At 37.5% G+C, this 20,483-nt stretch overlaps 1 protein-coding gene across 1 annotated transcript in view; it reads left to right on the top strand.

The window, feature by feature from the left end:
• The window catches only part of LOC128659728 (aldehyde oxidase 1-like), a 561,780-nt gene that overhangs the window by 411,936 nt on the left and 129,361 nt on the right, over positions 1 to 20,483 (top strand). Inside the window, 1 exon segment of the mRNA XM_053713310.1 lies at positions 13,171 to 13,223. Within this exon segment, the coding sequence (XP_053569285.1) occupies positions 13,171 to 13,223 (53 nt within the window).

Here is a 20,483-nt window from a genome sequence, read left to right as displayed (position 1 = left end):
TGAAACTACAGGCAATCCTCAAGGCCTTGAAGGCTTGGCCACTTCTGGGTTCATCCCAGTTTAGCAGATTCCAATCAGACAATATACCTCGGTGGCTTACATCAACCATCAGGGGGGAACGAGAAGTTCCTTGGCGATGAAGGAAGTATCTCATATTCTTGAGTGGGTGGAGGCCCACAGCTGTTTGCTGTCCGCAATCCACATTCTGGGTGTGGACAACTGAGAGGCAGATTTTCTCAGCAGGCAATCCTTCCATCCAGGGGAATGATCTCTCCATCCTGAGGTGTTTGCAGAGATATGCAGCAAGTGGGGGATGCCGGATATAGCGGTGTCCCGTCTCAAAACCAAGCTACCCTGGTACGAGTCGAGGTCGAGGGATCCCCAAGTGGATGTAACAGATGCACTAGCAGTGCCCTGGAGGTTCAAACTCCTATACCTTTTTTTTTATATATCTTTTTCCTCCATTACCGCTTCTTCCTTGAGTGGTGGCCCACATACATACTATGTTAGTATACATATTTTTTAGATATCGATAATAAAATCTCCATTAGCACCGATCACTAATCGGTACCTTGGTAATGGGCATGGCCTATAATTTCTTGATCAAGACTATAGACAGATCAATAGCAATAATCATATAATTAATTATTTGGATATTATCAAGTAGTCACTTTTATAAAAATATATTCTCACCAATTAGTATTAATATCTCATACTTGTTCACATATATAGATGGGTAGGGTAGTGTAGTCAGGGACACTATTAGTCAATGATAGTGTATACCGTTAATTACTATATGCACATTATGGGCGCAATCAAATATACGGTGCAGGTTTCGGCACAAGCATGGAAACCTACTTCGCCCGTAATTTCACCTCGCACATCGGGGTATTACATAAACCCCGCCGGCAGCTCATAAAGTGCTGTAAGTCGGATAAACTAGCGATGTCCAGAAATGAGCATAACTACAAATTTCTGGAGTCGCCAGTGACTTACTGCCAGCGCCTAAGAAAAGTAAAGAGAATAAAAAATCGCCCTTAAAAGTCTAACATGCCTCCCAAAAATAAGCCCGACAAGTAAAACCCCTGTATCCGCAATCCCCCCTCTCATTACTAATATTAAATGTATTAACCCCTAGACCGACAAACCCTTACAATGCAATATGCCTATTTAAACTATTAACCTCTATATCCGCCATCAAACCCACACCGCAAGTAATAACTAAATTATTAACCCCTAAACCGCCATAGCCCACAACACCATTAACCTATTCAAGTATTAACCCCTAAACCGCAATAGCCCACATAGCCTATTAAATGTATTAACTACATTTTTCCTATTTAAAACTAAATACTTACCTATAAAATAAACCCTAAGATAGCTACAATATAATTAATAATTACATTGTAGCTATTTTAGGATTTATTTTTATCTTACAGGCAACTTTGTATTTATTTTAACTAGGTACAATAGCTATTAAATAGTTAATAACCATTTAATAGCTACCTAGTTAAAATAACTACAAATTGACCTGTAAAATAAATCCGAACCTAAGTTACAATTACACCTAATACTACACTATCATTAAATAAATTAAATTAATTAACTACAATTACCTAAAATTAAATGCAATTAAATAAAATAAACTATAGTACAAAAAAAACAAACACTAAATTACAGAAAATAAAAAAATACAAGAAGTTTAAACTAATCACACCTAATCTAAGCCCCCTAATAAAATAAAAAAGCCCCCCAAAATAATAAAATTCCCTACCCTATACTAAATTACAAATAGCCCTTAAAAGGGCTTTTTGCGGGACATTGCCCCAAAGTAATCAGCTCTTTTACCTGTAAACTAAAAGACAACCCCCCCCAACATTACAACCCACCACCCAAACACCCAACCCTATTCTAAAACCCACCCAATCCCCCCTTAATAAAACCTAACACTACCCCCTTGAAGATCACCCTACCTTGAGCCATCTTCACCCAGCCAGGCAGAAGTGGACATCCAGAGGGGCAGAAGTCTTCATCCGATCCAGGCAGAAGAGGTCCTCCAGCCGGGAAGAAGTCTTCATCCAAGCGGCATCTTCTATCTTCTTCCATCCGACGAGGAGCGGCTCCATCTTGAAGACATCCGACGCGGAGCATCCTTCCTGGCCGACGACTATCCGACGAATGAAGGTTCCTTTAAATGACGTCATCCAAGATGGCGTCCCTTCAATTCCTATTGGCTGATAGAATTCTATCAGACAATCGGAATTAAGGTAGGAAAAATCCTATTGGCTGATGCAATCAGCAAATCGGATTGAAGTTCAATCCGATTGGCTGATCCAATCAGCCAATAGGACTGACCTTGCATTCTATTGGCTGTTCTAATCAGCCAATAGAATGCAAGCTCAATCCTATTGGCTGATTGCATCAGCCAATAGGATTTTTCCTACCTTAATTCCGATTGGCTGATAGAATCCTATCAGCAAATCGGAATTGAAGGGACGCCCTCTTGGATGACATCATTTAAAGGAACCTTCATTTGTCGGTTAGTCACCGGTCAGGATGCTCCGCGTCGGATATCTTCAAAATGGAGCCGCTCCTCGTCGGATGGAAGAAGATAGAAGATGCCGCTTGTATAAAGACTTCTTCCCGGCTGGAGGACCTCTTCTGCCTGGATCGGATGAAGACTTCTGCCCCCGGCGGGGTGAAGACGGCTCAAGGTAGGGTGAACTTCAAGGGGGTAGTGTTAGGTTTTATTAAGGGAGATTGGGTGGTTTTTAGAAAAGGGTTGAGTGTGTGGGTGGTGGGTTGTAATGTTGGGGGGGTTATTGTCTTTTATTTTACAGGTAAAAGAGCTGATTACTTTGGGGCAATGCCCCACAAAAAGCCCTTTTAAGGGCTATTTGTAATTTAGTATAGGGTAGGGAATTTTATTATTTTGGGGGGCTTTTTTATTTTATTAGGGGGCTTAGATTAGGTGTAATTAGTTTAAACTTCTTGTAATTTTTTTATTTTATGTAATTTAGTGTTTGTTTGTTTTTGTACTATAGTTTATTTTATTTAATTGTATTTAATTTTAGGTGATTGTAGTTAATTAATTTAATTTATTTAATGATAGTGTAGTGTTAGGTGTAATTGTAACTTAGGTTAGGATTTATTTTACAGGTCAATTTGTAGTTATTTTAACTAGGTAGCTATTAAAAAGTTATTTACTATTTAATAGCTATTGTACCTAGTTAAAATAAATACAAAGTTGCCTGTCAAATTAAAATAAATCCTAAAATAGCTACAATGTAATTATTAATTATATTGTAGCTATCTTAGGGTTTATTTTATAGGTAAGTATTTAGTTTTAAATAGGAATAATTTAGTTAATAATAGTAATATTATTTAGATTTATTTAAATAATATTTAAGATAGGGGGGTGTTAGGGTTAGACTTAGGTTTAGGGGTTAATAACTTTATTATAGTGGCGGCAACGTTGGTGGTGGCAGATTAGGGGTTAATACATTTAATAGGCTATGTGGGCTATGGCGGTTTAGGAGTTTATAATTTAGATATTACTTGCGTTGTGGGCTATGGTGGTTTAGGGGTTAATAGAGTTTATTAGTTATTGCGGTGGGGGATTGCGGTTGACAGGTAGATAGACATTGCGCATGCGTTAGGTGTTAGTTTATTTTTGCAGGCATTTTTGGGAGTTACGGTGCTCCGATACTCAGCGCAAGGCCTGCTACGGCTGCCTTTTATGGCGAGGTAAAAATGGAGTAAGATTTCTCCATTTTCGCCACGTAAGGCCATGCGCTGGATATTGGATACCGATTTACAACGCGACCCCATGTTAGCTTATGGGAGTAAAAATTGCGGGTGACAGGTGAAATATACGTGCCGCATTTATATGCGGCGCTGTATATAGGATACCAAAAATGCGCAAAAACCGGCGTCGCCGGCTTTTGCGGGCGACGCTACATATGTAATGGAGGCCTATACGTTTACATCACATTAGCAGCATTTTTTAAAAAAATATATAAAAAAGAGGTCACATTCCACAACCACAATCAATTTTTTATTGGTAAGATCACTTTTTTGGATATTATATTAACATATGTATCCAATATGTATAGGGTATCAAAATTATCAGAAAAAAAATTATTTAGACATTACCACAATTTTATTATAATCCATTATACATAACTTAAGTTGAATAGTACAATTGGGAGTGAGGTTACCCATCATTTAACTCTCTCAGACACAGTGTAGGTCACAAGATTTGAAAAAAGTTTTTTCTGGATACTAAAATAATTAGTTGATATTTGCCATCACAATAAACTGGTAGCCATACCTCACATAGATGAAGGAGTAGCTGATACATAGTAGTTAGTGTCAGAATCGTCACAGAGGATATAGAGATGCTCACATACATTAAGATTTTTTTTTTATATATAACTTGTAGATCGCATTTATTCACCTATCACCACATAATTGTTTATAGATCTAGCAGAACTGTTTAGGGACAGAAGAATATCGTAGACATTGGTAGAAATAAGAGGTAATCACTTTCACATTACGGAGAGGATGTCACACCTACTTATGACAGAGCTATCACTATCAGCTATTCAGCTGATATCATTGGTCAAAATTCACCAATAGCCTCTAACATACACAGACACGTAGCAAACACACCCACGTAGAAAACAAACCTACATATGACGTAGTTATCACTAACAGCACTATTATCCACTAATACACACGGACACGCTGAACACACCCCCTCTTACGACGTTATCATCAGCAATAGCACATAACAGTTTGTATCTATTAGAATATACAAAGATAAAATAGATCATTAGATCCGCTAAGGAGCTGTAAATAGGGCATATACTTATAGTTAGACAAAAGTCCTGTCCAGACAGTAGTTTGTAGACGGTCCCGCTCAAAAAGGATTTTTATAACACCACCGGACTTTGACAATTGTTACACACGTTAAGTGAAAATGGGAAGTCAGATATAGCGTACGTACAAGCCAATCTTACATTCAAGTTGAACACACCATAATAGATTATTTCATTCTCACAATATAAGGGCGGAATCGATTGATATATGACTCAAATTATACTTATATAACAGAAGACATTGATATAGGCAAAGAGGGAGGAATGTGTATTAACATGTGTGTTGATTGTTAACCAGAGTCTATGAGTCTTAGGCCTCCTTTATGACACTGGGTCAGTAAGGATCCATCTATGTCGGTTCACAAAAATGATCAATTTGGGTTGAAGAGTGTCACTCAAATATGTTGATGTTATTATGGGGGTCTATTGTAAATACCAAATGCTTTTGGGATATTGTATTTAGGTAATAGTATCTAGGTTAGAAGTTGTTTTGTATATTGTGAAACACACAGTATACAGGTAATTGGTTAATTGTATACACCTGCACAGACAGCTTATGGGAGGAGCCTAAGAGGTTCAGTTAGGATTTAAAAGCCAGTGCTTCCTTGATGTGAACAGATGTCTGAGGAAACAGCCAACTGAGCTGAGAAAGGCGTTGCAATCTGTTACAATATTTGTTTTTATATATACTTTTGGGTGAATACCAATTGTCTTTTAATACTATTTTTAAATAAAAATACTTTGTATTTTATGGAAGCCTGAGCTTGAATCGTTAATCCTGGAATCCCTGTATCCTGATATCCTTTTGGAGGATCAGTGTCGCTGGGTCACTGTGAGTTCCCAGCTTGCGTCAACTAGCATATTGGTGCTGCTCCCTTTGTGAGTATAACCACAGCACAAGATTTGTATTATTTCATCACCATCTCAGTATTACAATAGGAGGCGCCCTCTTTTTTGTGATTTTCTTCTCACAGATACCTGTTTATTTTGGGGGGCCTTTTTTATTTTTATAAGGCTATTAGATTAGGTGTAATTGTTTTTTTATATATATATAATTCTGTTTGTTATTTTTCGTAATTAAGTATTTTTTTTAAATGTAGTCTTACATTTGTTTAGTAGTGTTAGGTTTTTTAATGTGTAATTTAGTTTTTTGAATTGGTAGCTATTTTAATTTTAGTATAATAGTTTAGTATAATAGTTATGTTAGGTTAATTGTTAGTTTAAACTTAGGTTTTTTTTTATTTCACATATAAGTTTTTATTTATTTTAAGATAGGGATATTGTAATTTTAATTTAAAGTTAGGGAGCTGGCGGTTTAGGGGTTAATAGGTTTATTTAGTAGTGGTAATGTGGGGGGCTGGCGGATTAGGGGTTAATAGGTTTAGTTAGTGGCAGCGGTGTAGGGGTTAATAACTTTATTACAGTCGCGGGGATGTGGGCGGACAACAGTTAATAAGTTTAATATAGTGTTTGCGATGCGGGAGGGCCTCGGTTTAGCGGTTAATAGGTAGTTTCTGGGTGTTAGTGTACTTTGTAACAGTTTAGTTTTGTGTTTTGTGAAACATTTTTGTTACACAAAATCCATAACTACTGGTCTCAGATGGGGGTATGGATCATGTCGGTAAAGGCTGTAACACACGCATTTAAGCTTCATTGCACAACCTGTAATATGGAAATACCACACAAAAACGTCATTTTTTTTAGTGCGGAATTGACGTTGCGCTACAGGCTAAAATTTTGCGGTTACTGTTTTTACGCTGAAATTGCCATTTTTTTCAGTGTTAAAACCGTAACGCAAAAGTCGTAATCTAGGTGAAAGTGTTCAACAATGTATTTACTGTAAATGTTTCACATTCCAATGTTCTTCACATAGGGGAATATGTTCTAAGTATTTTTAAATAGATATTTATATATATATATATCTGTACATATCTATACCTATATATAATAATCTATGTATATAGGAATATATATATTGTACCAAAATACCATAGAAATATGTATTTATAAATAAATAAAACATATATGTCTATGTGAAGAACATTGGAATGTGAAATATTAATATAGGGTTAAACAGACTGATACCTATATATATATATATATATATATATATATAGATATAGATATAGATATAGATAGATATATAGATATATATACACATATACAACAACATTTTAAATTAGGGGGAGGTAAAAGGTGAGTTTAAATTCCTCCACTGCGCACAAAATATAGAGAAAATAACTCATTGTGTAGTTCATTAACAAATCTAGACAGGCCAGTAGGCCTGTTTTTCCAACAGAAAACCTCTGGAATACACTGTTTCCAATGCAGCAAGGAATTCTGGGTAAGATATGCAAATTAGGTTCACAATGACACACCTTTTTACTTCATGTCTGCTTTTCAGCCGATTCCCTTTACGCCAAAGCATCACTGTTCACACAGCTTATAAGCTTAGCTAGGGTTTAAGCAGTGATTCATAACTATCCCAGGACAGACTGTTTCCTGGTTATTGCCACTCATCAGCTGGGAGAAAGTTTGAATCACTGCTGGGTGAAGTTGTTTCTGGGCAAAACACAACATTTTAAATTAGGGGGAGATAAAAGGTGAGTTTAAAATCCTCCACTGCACACAAAATATAGAGAAAATAACTCATTGTGTAGTTCATTAACAAATCTAGACAGGCCAGTAGGCCTGTTTTTCCCACAGAAAACCTCTGGAATACACTGTTTCCAATGCAGCAAGGAATTCTGGGTAAGATATGCAAATTAGGTTCACAATGACACACCTCTTTACTTCATGTCTGCTTTTCAGCAGATTCCCTTTACGCCAAAGCATCGCTGTTCACACAGCTTATAAGCTTAGCTAGGGTTAAAGCAGTGATTCATACCTATCACAGGACAGACTGTTTTGTGGTTATTGCCACTCATCAGCTGGGAGAAAGTTTGAATCACTGCTGGGTGAAGTTGTTTCCGGGCAAAACACAACAACATTTTAAATTTTAAATCTATGGGGGAATACTTTAACACAGTTGTGATATTCAAAGTTTGGCTTTTTGCGTGCGTCAGTTTAGCACATATTTTTACTTTCAACTTGTTATATGCACACTACCAAATACGCACAAAAACCTTACTTCTAGCAAATTTAATGCCCAAGCAGGAGCACTAAATAGAGCAACACTTGCTATCTAGCCCATAGTGTTTTAGAGCAATTCAAAACAATAAGCTCTATTTCATATTTATATAAATCAAAATAACAAACATAACAGCCAGACATATTAAGAATGTAATTTGCAATCCCCGATCCTACTTCGGTTATTTAGAAGTGTAGCAGACAAAGGTAGCTTTATACCAGAATTCCTTGAAGCAAACATTACCACAATTCACAAAGAAGGTAAAGACCCACTATTCGGCTCCAGCTATAGGCCCATCTCGCTCATCAATGTAGATGCCAAGATCTACGCCAAAGTATTGGCGAATAGGTTGGGAAGACATTTACGGTCACTCATACACCTAGATCAAGTGGGATTTGTTCTGGACAGGCAGGGTTCTGATAACACACAGCATCTCCTGAACATATTCACTGAGGCTGCCGACATGGGACTCCCCATGCTCACCCTGTCACTGGATGCTGAGAAGGCATTTGACAGGGTGAGATGGGACTACCTGTTCTGGACACTGTCAGCATTCGGTATACCAAATTTTTTTGTTACAGCGGTTTGAGCATTGAGAGATCTGGTGTTCTGCTCGCCCAAAATAGAGATCAGGAATGGTACTAGACAGGGATGCCCCCTTTCTCCGCTTCTGTTTGTACTTGTGATTGAACCATTGGCGATAGCCATCAGAAAGTCTGCAAATATCCAGGGTCTGCAAATACATGACACAATTCAGAAACTGGCATTGTTTGCAGACGACTTTACGATTTTGCCCACTGAACCCCTAGATTCCCTCCCCCCGTTGATGCATCTTCTGAAGCAATTTGGGGACATCTCTTATTATAAGATCAATGTGATCAAAACAGAGGTATACTCCATCAATATCCCGCAGAAGGAAAAGGAGGCTATCCAGCTCCTCTATTCTTTCAAGTGGTCCACGAGGGGAATCCGCCATTTAGGAGTCTTTCTTTCCCATGTAAAAACCATAACCATCAAAGAGAACTATGAGACCCTTCTGACAGGAATTACCTCTGAACTTAACTCTAAGACATATGGTGAGATTTCTTGGATGGGGAGAGTAGCAGCACTCAAGATGATGATTCTCCCCAAGCTCACCTACCTATTCCGCTGCATCCCTATTCCAATCCAACATCTCTCATTAGAAAATTTCAGACTCTATTTAATTCATATACTTGGCATAACAAAAGACCTTGGGTAGCAGCGCACATACTCCAAGCCCCGGTAGAGAAAGGAGGCATAGGTCTCACCAACATAAAGAAATACCATGAAGCAGCAATGATAACTCATGTCACTGCTTGGGGAAAAGATCTTCCCCCAACAAGATGGAGGGACTTGGAGCAGGCCTCAATGCCAGCATATACCATCTTAGAAGATTTATTCTTGCTCCCCCCACATTGGCAAGCTAAAGTCCATGTTGCTAACAGTATATTAAAGGGATGCCAAGAGACCTGGATCAAACTGCGGCATAATGAGCTTATTGCCCCACACCCTTCACCCATACACTCCGCGCGGGGACTTTTACTAGGTTTGCCCGACATACATCTTAACCTCTTAAGGACATATGACGGAATTTTTCCGTCATAAAACAATTGAGCAAACTGAAAGCTGTGTCCTTAAAGGGTTAATACATGGACTAATACAGACATAAACACACTAAAAGACTTCTACTGTAACAACTTCGTCCATACACAGACATGCTGAAACTCCCCACCTTGACTCCCAGACTTCAATTCGACTTACTGAGACTAAGAACTCTTATGAAATCCTGTTTTTTTTTGGAGGACTCACTAAGAGACCTCACCCCCTGGGAAACGAGATGAAAGACTAATCTCCAGCTGTCTAAGCCCCTTTCAGCACATTACAAATGCCTAACTGGAGAAGTATCTCTCTCAAAGACAATACATATGGACGCCTGGGAGAAAGACCTACGACTGACATTCACACCAGGGGCATGGAGCAAGGCTATTAGCCTAACGAAAAAAGCAACCCACTGTATAACCCTTTATGAATTATATTTCAAAATAATTAGAAGGTGGCACCTGGTACCCACAAAGTTACAGAAACTCTTCCCTAGCCATTCACCGATGTGTTGGAGGGAGTGCAGAGAATCGGGGTCCCCCCTCCACGTTTGGTGGACATGTCCAAAACTAGACGATTATTGGCGCAAAGTGGAAAAGATCTGTAATGATTTAGAGTTAGTGAAAACCCTAGCCCCAGCTCTCACAATTCTACATCTAGAAATAGATAAGCTTCCCAAACACAAACAAAATCTACTGGTATATATCATTGTCGCCGCCAAATTGTTAATTGCCAGGAATTGGAAAAAAAAACAGCCACCTAGATGGCAGGGAGTAATAGACTGTGTAAATTACATTAAGAACATGGAAAACTATGTCGCTAGAGAACGCAGACAATTAAATGATTACTGTCTTGTATGGGAGCCCTGGGAGTCGCTGTGGGCCTGTTAAACTCCCTATACTGACTGACCAATGAAAAAGGAATGGTGACCAATGCTTGAGACCCCCCGTCCCCTAATTCCCTAATCCACATACTATACCAGATCCTAAACTACTTCTATATGTGCCCTTTAAACCCCCTCCCCCCCCCTTTAAGGATAACCCAGGTGCTGGGGAAATCAGATTGACTCATGAGCTAACTAATTATCAGCAGAGAGGGGTCTTGGAATCCCCATCATCCGCAGGAGTCCGTAATACGCAATGCTATGGTGATGAAATGCCTTAAAGACTAGACCGCTAACTTAGAGGTCACACCTTGATAGACTACTGTAAAATATCTTGTAAAACTGCAGAAAGACAATATATACACAAAGGGTGAACTCTGTAAAAACAAGGTTTTCAGAGAAGAGATAGTTTCAATCCCCTCTCACAGAGTTTTTTTTTTTTCTTTGCTGTTTTTCTTCTCTTATTCTCTCTTCGTATATTTTTCTATACAACGTTAAATACTGATACTTTGTATTTACTTTGCACTGATAAAGCTGTATGTTAAGTCTATGACCTTAATAAAAATTATTATAAAAAAAAAAAGAATGTAATTTGCAGAGTATGTGTAACACACCTATTCAAGCAGAAAGAAGAATGTTGGGGCTATCACAAGGTCTTTTAGGAATATATATAATCTTAGTAAGTGGATTCCCTGAAGAACCGAAAGCCACAAAAAATGGACATCTTATTCAGTCGAAAATAACTGTATTCTTCTGGAGACAAAGTTTCATTGGAGAGATCTAACCAAGCCTTAACTGTTGCAATTATTTGTTTCTTCCAGAACCTAGCAATAAGTAAACTAGCTGCGTTAAGTATAAATTGAGATAGTTGGGTACGTAACCTTCACAGGTTACCCTAGAATTCCTGTCCCAATAATCTGCGAAAAAAGTCCTCTACAGCCTCACAAAAAGGACTCAGCTTTGGACAGTTCCACCAAATATGGAGTATGGTACCCTTTTCTCCACCTCCACTCTAACACAGATCAGAGGCCTGTGGGTAAATGGCTTTTAACCGTGCAGGAGTTAGATACCACCTAGTTAAAATTGTGTTATTAAGTTCCAACATTTTAGGGGATGTTGATGACCATTTGGTGTTTAGGAAAATGTGTTGCCAATCAGTATTTGTGAGAGTTAACCCTAACTACTCATACCACCTCTGTATAATGGTAGCGAGGCCCTGTTAGAATTTGATTGTATTTTTCTAGAATATTATGCATGAGTGATTTTAGTAGGCATATCTGTTCAAACGTTATAAGCAAACATGTACGATCTGCTTTGCATGAGTGATTTTAGTAGACATATCTGTTCAAAAGGTATAAGCAAACATGTGCGATCCGCTTTGTATGACGTTGAGCTCAAAAGTCCTGTAGTTGACCATTTTTCAGCCAGTTATAGAAAGCAACTCCTAACACATCCATCAATTCCTGTCTAGGTTTCAGTTTGCCCTGAATTAAAAATTCACAGATTGGGGATGTGTAGTCAAAGTCACCATATGTCTTAAATTCATGTCATCAATAATTCAGCATTATGAGATACAAGGGATAAGGGAGACCTCAACGTGGAAATATCTGTTATCTTTTTCTGCAATATATCCCAGATTATGAAAACTCTTGTAGAAAGAGAAGGTTCTAGCAATATCAGGCCTGCTTTCTTAGGGCATCTAGCACAGACTGCTCACATTAGGGGATCTAAGAAGATGAGAATCAAAGGTAATCCATTCTTTAGTTTGCCCATTTCTGCAGCAATCAAACATACTCTGTAGACCCACAGCTCGACAGTAAATATCAAAGCTGGGTAAGCCCAGACCCCCTATTTTAAAGGCTCATACACAGTCGACTTGCCAATACGAGGCTTGCCCCAAATAAAGGTGTTAATTGTCCTCTAAACCTGATCAATGAAGGGTTTAGGAAGATGCATATGGACTGCCTGTAAAACATAAAACAACCAGGGGAAATATTAATTTTGACTGTTTGGATTATCCTCCACCAGTAAAGGGGGCAATCTTGTCACAAGAGTAAATTTGTTTGTATTGACAAAAAAACTTTGCTGTAATTGAGGGTAAATATCTGTTTTGGACACGAAGAAAGAAAAATGCCCAGGTATCTAAGAGCTCTAGGTTGAAGGGAGAACGGACACATATCACATATTTGTGACAATTCATTTTTAGTGAAACCTTTAGTCAACCTTCTGACTATTAACCATAAAATTTGAGTAAATTAAAAATTCCTCTAATACTACTAGCAACTCGGAAATCGAGGTCAAAGGACATGTTAGGGATAACATAATGTCATCTGCATATAAGGATAGTTTATACTCGTTAGTCCCTTGCGGCTAGGATTTCCATCGTCAATACAAATAGCATGGAGATAGTGGACAGCCATAAAATGTTATCTTAATGCTTTTCATTTTAAATGTCGGCTATTTTTTTCAAACACACATACATATATGTTTTGCCCACTATGCTTCTGATCTCACATGAGCCTCAATTAATTTGATAAGTTTAATGTTTTTGTTTTTTTTAAATACTTTTTTAAAATTGCTGTTTGATTGGGGTATTTAACCCCTTATGATTTTAAAGTATAAACTAAAATTTGCATTATAAATTATTTTTGCAGATCAAAGAAGCATTTAAACAGAGAATTAGTCTTTCGGCAACTGGATTTTTCAGGTAGGAATATATGCACCTTATCATAAGAATAGAATTTGTAATTTTTTAATAAAATATAAAAAGTGTTACATCTTTTTATAAATATCTCATATGAGGCAAGAAGTCAACATCTTTTTTAGATACATAGGGCTCCATTTATCAAGCTTTGGAGCACCATCGGTGCAGGCTCACATGACCGAGTCTGCAGCTGATAATGATCAGACCGCTGCTTCCTAACCTGTATGCCAGCTCTTACCGAGAGGATTAAAATCACACCGGAAGCATTTGCCCAGGTCGATTGACAGCCCCTGCTCACGCACCGTTGGCCTATCATGAGCAGAGAGCGGCATTGCACAAGTAGCCTCCTGTTTACTGTTAAATGCGGGTAGCGCATTGCTGCCAGTTGGCTGTGATCCCAGATGGACAGGTTCACAGAAGAGAACTTTGTCCATCCGGGCATTGATAAATGGGGCCCATAATTTGCAAATCACCACTCATTATACAATGTTAAAGAGACATTGAATCGCCAATTATACCCTAAAATAAATGTAGAACCTTGATTGGCCATTGCTAGCATGTATTAATGGATAATTATAGAGAACAGTTTAACCCTTCATCTCTCTATCTACACCATCCAATAGTTTAGACACATAAGTGGAATAAAGAGTGAGAATTTATCTTCAGTTATGCAGAAAGTCAAGATTAAGGGGTCAATTTATCAAGGGCCGAATGGCCACTGATGCCCTTGTTTTTGCTCGAGCCTTCAGGCTTTATTTTAAAAAAAATTACTCTAATATTGCTTTACAATTTATCTGGCTTTTGCAACAATATTCAGAAGAGAAAATAGGGGGATTAATGGTGATCTCCAAATTTACCTCAGTCATAAGTTTTTTCACAAATTTAAAATATTGTATGTTCATTGCCAAAACATCAACAGAAAACGTCCAGTAAATAACAGAATTCACATGCAGCTGTTTATTGTATCAATAAATATTGCTTTAAATCATCCATATATAGATACATAGTATCCTTCTCAGTAAATATACACACACTGTAGCAGTCCAAGCAAAAGAATCATGAATGTAATAGCTTGCTGTCACATGGTGCAGTACTTTCATGACACATTTGTTTTGTACCTGTGAGTCCTCAGTGGTGGTAACTGGAACCATAAACACAAAATCATAGTGCACATAACAAGCAGTTGGAATCAGCAATGATGTCCACATGTACTGTACTTCAGAAAGTATATTGAACATTGCACTTAGCAACAGCACGGCTAATACCTACGATTGCAGGTGATGTCTTCCTGGTGATGTCAGCACTTTGACATACAGTTCAGGAGCAAACTTGTTGAGTGCTCTTATACTAGAGCCAGAAAACTCCATGATGTAGCGAGTCACGTTATAATGTTTTTAAAGTTGACAAGAGCATTTATCCCAATCATTACATTCTTTTTTTTTTTTTTTTTTTTTTTTTTTTTAACATAGATATTTTTGTGCAATGTTTTGTGTAGGTATATCTTTTCACAAGTTTCTTATGCTGGGTTTGTTATTTACACAGATTTTTGTACTGTTTATTTTTTCGCATTTTTTTGTGCTAAGCATTTTTTACACATTTTGGACTAGATTACAAGTGTAGCGGTATTTAGGGGTTTCGCTATAGCGAAAACTCCGCAAGAGGTAAGATTTTTGTGCAAGTCGGGTTACACTGGTGTTGCAAGTTAAAAAAAAATTGGTCGTTAGCGGCAACCCGACTAGCTTAAAAATCAGAACTTACAATATAGCGTACACGTTCACGTATTCCCTCATAGTAGTCAATGGAGAGAAAAAAAGAGGGGGGAACACTCTCTCGCAAACACCATAACATATTCGCATTAGCGCTAACCCAACATGAAAATATAAATATTTCATATTCCAATATTCTTTTTGTAACGGAATATGTTCTATTGTACACAAAGTAAAGGACCAGCACCTCTCAGAGTCCACACAGGAACAAAAGGCAATAAGGTAGGGGTGCTATGCCTCAGGGATCCCCCTCATAGAACACAAACGTCAGAATACAAAAAATGGAAGAGAGGCAGCACACTCCATGTAGGGAAACCTTTAATAAAGAGAGCAACGTTTTGGGGCTCCTGCCCCTTTCTCAAGCTTGAGAAAGGGGCAGGAGCCCCGAAACGTTGCTCTTTTTATTAAAGGTTTCCTTATATGGAGTGTGCTGCCTCTTTTCCCTATATGGAGTGTGCGTTGCTCTCTTTATTAACGGTTTCCCTATATGGAGTGTGCTGCCTCTTCCATTTTTTGGAAAATGTTCTATTAATTCAGAAATAAATATTTCTACATATATCTCATGTTTTTTTTAAACAAATATATATTTATACCTATATATACTGTATATATAGATGATTAGATATAGATACTGTACATATGTAAACACATATAAACACAGTAAACATTTATATATATATATATATATATATATATATATATATATAATTATTATTATATATATATTTAGACATGTATTTGCATGTATCTTTTGTCTGCCTTTTTTTTTCTCTAACACCTGAGACTTTATATCTTTGAGCCCTTATCACTTTTTTGTGCAATTTAAAAATTTTTTTTTTGTTATTATGAGTGTAAGTGTACTTTGTAATGTATTTTTGATGTGTATTGTACCACTTTTTTGTTTTGCAAAACAGTTAACCAGAGCACTGAGAACGGGGTATTCATTTTAGCGTAAATCATGTTTGGACTCATGCGTTTACATTTACTTTCAACTTGTAATACAATCACTAAAGCCGACATGCGCAAACACCCGCGATAAACCCCTTTTAGCTCTCGCATAACTGTTAGCGCACCACTCGTAACCTGGTCCCTAAAAAAGTTAAATATTGTGCTGAACATAACAAGTGTATCCCATTTTGAGAAAAGTGGCCTATTTTTGGACCACACCAAATAACGTAATGAGCTATAGGGGAATGAAATAGGAAAAATTACATCAAGGGTCATTTGGGGACCCAAGAATATAAGGAAACCTCTGAAATAAAGATATCACTTGTAGAACTGAACTGTAACCACAAACAATATGTTATCTAATAGGTTGCTGTCCATAGCTATCTTCTGAGGCATAAATACTATTACAATAATATAAAATAAATACAATATAATTCAATACAGCGATAAAATACAATGAGCCAGATTACAATTAGAGAGCTAATTCATTGCGTGCCCACAAACAGGCAAATTCTCCCATTTACAGACGTGCAATAAATAACCAGCCATTACAAGTGGCTGGTTATGTGAGGTTATTTTTTTTATTTTTATTTTTAAATGTAGCTTTAAAAAAAAAAAAAAAGAAAGAAAACTGCACTAAGCAGTTTTTGGGGGCTAAAGTTGGCTGGGTGTTTATGGGGACTGTGTGTTCCCAGTAAATATATATGCTTATACTTATTTGCACATATATTTATATGTTAATATGTGTATATACACATATTAACACATAAATATATATGAAAATATTCATATACATACAGTATATTTATATTTGCTGCCCATCGCTTCACGACTAACCCTTTGCTGCACCAGTTCTCATGCCATCCTCACTTGTAATACCAGCGCACATTTGCGTGCGCTGGTATTACTAAGTTGAGTGCAAATATTGCTTTTGCACTCAACTGTAGCCTAACTTAATATCGGCAAGCTAAGCAACAATATAGGTAGCAAACTGAAGAATATCTGGTGTCCCAAATCTAGGATTATCTGTGGGGTATCCCTAAAGGTTTTAGCAAGTAAAAATGTTCCATAAATAAGTTTAGAGGGCCTATAGAGTACTCTTATGAGTCGGCAGTCAAAATATCATATGTTAAACTGAAACGAAGCTCATCCCACATTCTCAGGGGCTGATTTATAAAGCTTGGTATGGAGCTTGATGCCCCTTGTTTCCAGGGAGCCTTCAGGCTTGCCGGAAACAGAAGTTATGAAGCAGCGGTCTAAAGACAGCTGCTCCATAACTTGTCTGCCTGCAATGGACAGAAATCAACCCAATCGAATATGATCGGGTTGATTGACACCCACTGCTAGCTAGCTCTTGGGTAAGGAAAAACATATTTCAGGGGTTTCTCTGGAGAACTTCCCAGAAAGCAATGAATTGTGTTCCAATCACCATGAGTCTTTCAAATAGTGTATATACTTGCAACACTTCACTAACAGCAAAACATTCATAAGGATGCCAGCTCAGCATAAATTCTTGCAGAGTATAAAATAGTAGTATTGAGTCCCGACTACACCATCAACGCGTTTCACCCCCCGGGGGTGATTGAAGCACAACCCTGTGCTTTCAAGAAAGGATTCCAGAGAAACCTGAAAACAGGACATGGGATCTAATCTTTGGAGACGTTAGTATATACAACCTACCCTATGAGGTCCAGTACGTGTGTGAGAGGAGCGTCTGCTGCACCAGTGCTAGGTCTAAGGCATGTATCCGTTACACACTGGTTGATATTAGAGAAGAAGCAGGGGTCAAGTCGAACAGGAACGCATGGGAACGGAGTTCCTGCACTATTTTTTCAGGAGGAACAAAGTTTTCTCTGGACAGAGAACAGAAATGTTTCAGTAAACACTGCTCCTGCTGGTGGGAGGAGCTGAAGCACAGTCTGGTTAGAGGGATAGTGAGATCCTCTAGTAATGGGCAGTAACATTTGCTACTATACACTAAATGCAAACCTGCTGTGTGATCACCTTGCACTGTGTGGTGCACATGGTGTTTACATTTCTGTGTGGCTTGCTCTGGGGTTATTTAGCTCCCCTCAGCAGAAATAGGACAATTGCACCTTAAGTGGGTGAGACTCTGTGACAGAGGAGGATTCTCAGGCCCAAAGGCAACCATTCAACCCTCTATTGAATTTCATTTGCTTTCATTAACCAAAGTGTATAGATTATTTACATATAAATACTGTGTGTGTTAGAATATATAAAACAATATTAACTGTGAGGGGGGCGGATGTCTTGGTGAGTTCCCACACTTGTTCTTTTAGGACTTGACCCCTGAGCAGAAGTATGTGGCGGGCAGTGTATAATGCTGTCAAATACTTGCATTATTTTACACTTAGTGAATTCCATGATATGATTTTCTGAAACATCATCTGCCAATTACTGTTTTTATAATCTATTTTTATAGGACATTGTGTTTTTTAAAACATTGTGCTTGTAAGTGCGCTGAAGTAAAGGGAGACATCCCTGACATTGCTTTAGCTATGTTTTATTGATGTTTTAAACACATTTGCTTACATTAAGTATAAAATAAAGATTTTAACTTAAACAATTAAAGTTTAAGCTCAGATTATGTAAACAGATGAAATACAGCAGCAAATCTCTTCAAAAATCTTTGAAAAACCGCAATAGGGACTATAAAGTATATATTTGCAAAAGGGTATTTATACAGTACACAAAATTGCAGTATGCAAGACACTAGATAATACACTTCAAAATTCACTGCTTTTTATGGAGAGAATTAGCAGTTTGTCTTCTCTTCAGTTTTCCTAACACAAGCTGTTTGTAACATTTTAAAATTTAACAGATTAGGAAATTAAAAAGACATACAATTACACAAAGAAAATGTTCTAAGAGAGCATTTTATTATTGCACTATTTGTTGTATAACTATAACATAATCTGCTGGAGATTTGCTCCAGAAATAGTTTTATGCTTTCCACTCAAAGTGGTCATAGAGTTGCTCGGGTGATCACAATGTTAAAAGCTGCAGCAAAGCTTTTTCAACAGAAAAATTCCAGCAAGGGCCTTTACGCGTGTCAAGTACCTGTTCTTGAAATAGAAACTGACTAAAACAATAGCCCATTCACACCTCTTAAGGTTATAGTAAAGGTCTATTCAAGTAACTCTTTGTACACTGTTTATTTACATGTGTAACATTAATATGTGTAACATTGTACTACACTTGTACATAAGTGAAAAATTCCACTTGTTAAGGTTAAAACTTTTTCTGGTCATGTTGAAGCCAGAATTGGATTACCTAAAAACCTACATCGATGACAATTTATGAAAATGTTTTATAAGACATATTCGTCAAAAAATAAAGACAACTCCTTGAGACCTATCATTGATTATAGGGAACTCAACAAAAGAACAATAAGGAACAGGTACCCACTTCCACTAATCCCAGAACTCATTGAACGTTTACATCAAGCAAGAATTTTTACAAAACTGGACATAAGGGGAGCCTACAACTTAATCCGTATTAGAGAAGGAGACTAATGTCTCATTGCTTTCAGAACTCGCTATGGCCTTTACGAGTACATAGTGATGCCATTTGGTCTCTGCAATGCCCCAGCCACCTTCCAGTACCTCATTAATGACATCTACTTGACGTCGGTTTGGTTGTTTATCTTGACGATATCCTGATATACTCTGATAACCTACAAGATCATATGAAACATGTCAGATGGGTTCTATCAAGACTAAGAATCCACCAATTATATGCCAAGCTGGAGAAATGTTTGTTCCACTCTACTGAAATCTCTCTGAAATTTTTGGGCTACCATATTAATTCAAACGGAATCCAAATGGAAGAGAATCAAGTTGAAGCAATCAGAGATTGGCCCACTCCTTCTTCAAAAAAGGATGTACAATGTTTCCTTGGCTTTGTGAACAACTATCGCAAGTTTATTAAAGGATTTTCTTCCATCTGTAAACCACTGAGTAGTCTCACCAGCAAGAAAGTTTTGACCTAAAAAAGAAATTTACTAAAGCTCCTATCCTTCGGTTCCCAGACCCCAACCTCCAATTCATTCTGCAGGTACACACTTCTGAATACGCAATTGGCTCAGTCCTATCTCTATGTACTACTCCGAAAGATCCCATACATCCAGTGGCATTTTATTCTAAATTAATTAACACAGCGGAAATTAATTACCCCATCGGTGAGAAAAAACTCCTTGTCATTAAATCTTCTTTAGAACACTGGTGACACCTACTAGAGGGTACAAAACTTCCCATTCTGATTTACACCAAACATAAGAATCTGGAGTATCTACAGACAAATAAAACCTTGTCGGCATGACACGTTAGATGGAGCTTGTACTTCGCTAGATTTCATTACCATATCACCTACAGACCAGGAAGCAAGAATGGCAAGGCAGACAACCTTTCCAGAAGGGATAAAAGACCTACCATTCAAAATCAATTCACTAAAGTTATCCCTTTGGAACATTTCGTAGGTATAACTCCTACATTCTCTCAACTTTGACAACAAAGTTGAAATGAGGATA

This window comes from Bombina bombina, chromosome 1 (genome assembly GCF_027579735.1).
Source record: "Bombina bombina isolate aBomBom1 chromosome 1, aBomBom1.pri, whole genome shotgun sequence".
Taxonomy (NCBI): domain Eukaryota; kingdom Metazoa; phylum Chordata; class Amphibia; order Anura; family Bombinatoridae; genus Bombina; species Bombina bombina.
Note: the sequence above shows the minus strand (reverse complement) of the source record. Positions and strands in the feature narration are given on the sequence as shown.